The 3756-nt window shown below is 45.3% G+C and overlaps 1 protein-coding gene across 1 annotated transcript in view; it reads right to left on the reverse strand.

The window, feature by feature from the left end:
- Positions 1-3527, reverse strand: part of LOC133617573 (uncharacterized) — a 23581-nt gene extending 20054 nt beyond the window's left edge. Inside the window, exon 1 of the mRNA XM_061977613.1 lies at positions 3357-3527. Coding sequence (XP_061833597.1) covers positions 3357-3398 — 42 coding nt within the window. The 5' untranslated portion in view covers positions 3399-3527. The remainder of the gene's footprint in view (positions 1-3356) is intronic.
- Between the last annotated feature and the right edge of the window lie 229 nt (positions 3528-3756).

The following is a 3756-nucleotide window of genomic DNA, read 5'->3' on the forward strand; positions in this document are numbered from 1 at the left end:
CAACATGCTATTTAGGCTAACTGTGTGTACATAATGCATCATTATGCCTCGTTTGTAGCTATATTTGAGTTCCTTTACTTATGTCGTTTGTGTATTTAATGTATATTTGCATGTCTCATGACACATTATCTCTATGTAATATTGGCTGCATTTCTGATTGTGTGCCATGTTGTTCCAGACCACAGCAAACGTTACCATGTTGTTCCAGACCACAGCAAACGTTACCATGTTGTTCCAGACCACAGCAAACGTTACCATGTTGTTCCAGACCACAGCAAACATTACCATGTTGTTCCAGACCACAGCAAACGTTACCATGTTGTTCCAGACCACAGCAAAGGTTACCCAGCTTGCAAAGATTGTAATAAATCCATTAGAAGAAGACAGCCTGTCCTTTCCTTTAACTTGGACACACACATCTATACCTTTGCCGTTTTAAGCCAGTCATTTCCAGGAGTTATCTCACCCTGTGAGACACTAACTTAATGTGTTGCCTTCACTTGCATGAGACTTTCAACTTTTTGCGGCTCCAGACAGATTTGTTTTGGGTATTTTTGGTCCAATGTGGCTCTTTCAACATATTTGCTTGCCGACCCCGGCATAGTGCAAGTCAACATACATGTTTTCCATTACATTAGTTTCCTGTGAAACGCTTTGAGTCTCCAAAAAAAGCGCTATATAAATATAACCCATCATCTCAGTAAATTTAGCGGAACAGCGCTACAGGAGGGATAGGCATTCGATTACATGACGAGGATTAATTGAGCATTATATTTATTGATCAGGAATTGTTGCATGGATGTAACACAACTTCCCACAGTTGACTTGAAGGCTCCGTTTACACCAGGAAGTAGTCCAAATCCCAATGGAATCTGATCTTTTCAAATGGGACTTCAGTCTAAACGCAATGCGACTCGCATGCATCTTTGTCGTCAGCTTTGGTTCGAGCAGTCATCTTTTGATTTGAAAAAATGCGGCGGCACACCACCAGCAGAAATCATTTAAAAAAACGAAACTCAGTTGACAGTAAAAAGTCACAATTGTTGGATATGACTTTAAAGCATAACCAAGCATGCATCAATATAGCTCTTGTCTCAAAGTAGGTGTACTGTCACCACCTGTCACATCACACCCTGACTTATTTGGACTTTTTTGCTCTTTTCCTGTGTGTAGTGTTTTACTTCTTGTCTTGCGCTCCTATTTTGGTGGCTTTTTCTCTTTTTTTGGTATTTTCCTGTAGCAGTTTCAGGTCTTCCTTTGAGCGATATTTCCCGCATCTACTTTGTTTTAGCAATCAAGAATATTTCAGTTGTTTTTATCCTTCTTTGTGCGGACATTGTTGATTGTCATGTCATGTACGGATGTACTTTGTGGACGCCGTCTTTGCTCCACAGTAAGTCTTTGCTGTCGTCCAGCATTCTGTTTTTGTTTACTTTGTAGCCAGTCCAGTTTTAGTTTGGTTCTGCATAGCCTTCCCTAAGCTTCAATGCCTTTTCTTAGGGGCACTCACCTTTTGTTTATTTTTGGTTTAAGCGTTAGACACCTTTTTACCTGCACGCTGCCTCCCGCTGTTTCCGACATCTACAAAGCAATTAGCCGCCTACTGGTTTGGAAGAGTATTACACGGTTACTCTGCCAAGCTCTAGACAGCACCGACACTCAACAACAACACATCATTTGCAGACTATAATTACTGGTTTGCAAAAAATATTTTTAATTAGATCATCTCCCACAGCACACCAGACTATCTCACGACCGCGGCACAGTGGTTGAAAAACACTGGGTTAAGCTACGTAAATACGCAACCCGCCAGCAGAAGTGGATACTTCATCACAACATCCGGTTTCGATGAGCAAAGTATTTTTCCAATGTCCAAATTTTCCGTGCATCAAGTGCACAAATAACACAAACCCCAAAAGCAGTGAAGTTGTCACGTTGTGTAAATGGTAAATAAAAAGAGAATACAACAAATACTTTTCAAGTTATATTCAATTGAACAGACTGCAAAGACAAGATATTTCATGTTCACACTGAGAAACTTTGTTATTTTGTGCAAATATTAGCTCATTTGGAATTTGATGTCTGCAACATGTTTCAAAAAAGCTGGCACAAGTGGCAAAAAAGAGTGATAAAGTTGAGGAATGCTCATCAAAGACTTATTTGGAACATCCCACGGGTGAACAGGCTAATTGGGAACAGGTGGGTGCCATGATTGGGTATAAAAGCAGCTTCCATGAAATGCTCAGTCATTCACAAACAAGGACGGGGCGAGGGTCACCACTTTGTCAACAAATGCCTGAGCAAATTGTTTAAGAACAACATTTCTCAAGCAGCTATTGCAAGGAATTAAAGGATTTCACCATCTACGCTCAGTAATATCATCAAAAGGTTCGGAGAATCTGGAGAAATCACTGCACGTAAGCCATGATATTACGGACCTTCGATCCCTCAGGCGGTACTGCATCAACAAGCGACATCAGTGTGTAAAGGATATCACCACATGGGCAGGAACACTTCAGAAAGCCACTGTCAGTAACTACAGTTGGTCGCTACATCTGTAAGTGCAAGTTAAAACTCTACTATGCAAAGCCAAAGCCATTTATCAACAACACCCAGAAACGCCGTCGGCTTCGCTGGGCCTGAGCTCATCTAAGATGGACTGATACAAAGTGGAAAAGTGTTCTGTGATCTGACGAGTCCACAGTTCAAATAGTTTCTGGAAACTGTGGACGTCGTGTCCTCCGGAATAAAGAAGGAAAAGAACCATCCGGATTGTTCTAGGTGGTGCAAAGTGTAAAAGGCAGCATGTGTGATGGTATGGGGGTGCATTAGTGGCCAAGACATGGGTAACTTACACATCTGTGAAGGCACCTTGTTTGCGCCTTTTTTGTATGAAAATAGACCTGACCAGATCCGCTCATCGGCAGTGCGCCTTATAAACCGGTGCGCCCTATGGTCCGCAAAATACGGTTAATGGGTTTGAATCGAGAATCAAATCGAGTCGTCACCCGGGAATCGGATGGAAACGTTAAGGATTCACACCCTTAAAACACTTTGACATTTGCAAAGGCGGATTTGTTTGAATTCGCTCTCCTCTCACAGCGCAATGGTACCTAATGTTGTGGCTCGTCGTCGAACACACACACACACACACACACACACACACACACACTGGGCTGACAAGCACAAAATGGCTGACATATCTTTGGCACACAACTAAATCCGTCCATTTAAGCACATAGCAGTCTATTATGGTAAGAGACACCAAACACGCGCACACACGCGTACACGCAAAGCCGAGTCGACGGGGAGAGGCACGGAATGGTCACGTTTCAGCGCTGCCGTGTTGAACTTACCGCCGGGTCGCCCACCCACGGTCCAGAGAGCCAGCAGCCCATGGTGGAAGCCGCCGTGGCCCCCGTGGAAAATCAACAACGCCCGGGGATCTCCTCCTCCTTCTCTTTGACGTGGACGCTGGTGTCTCCTCGCAGTCGCTGCCGAGCTCTCCTTCTCCCCCTTCTACTTCCTCAGCATCCCCGCATGTGGCGCTCGCCCCTCCCCCTCCATCAGACGGCGAGCTGGGGCCCGTGCACGCAGCTCTGCGAGCGTGAAGGCGCTGGGAGTCAGGGAGGGAGGGGGGGGGGAAACACGCAGCCAAGGAAGGGCGTCCCATTGGCCGCCCGCGGAGGCTCGGGCAGCCAATCAGGCGCCCGGGATGCTGCGGGCTCCCTTCGGATGTCAGCGCCTCTGAGGGTG

This window comes from Nerophis lumbriciformis, linkage group LG18 (assembly GCF_033978685.3).
Source record: "Nerophis lumbriciformis linkage group LG18, RoL_Nlum_v2.1, whole genome shotgun sequence".
Lineage (NCBI taxonomy): Eukaryota > Metazoa > Chordata > Actinopteri > Syngnathiformes > Syngnathidae > Nerophis > Nerophis lumbriciformis.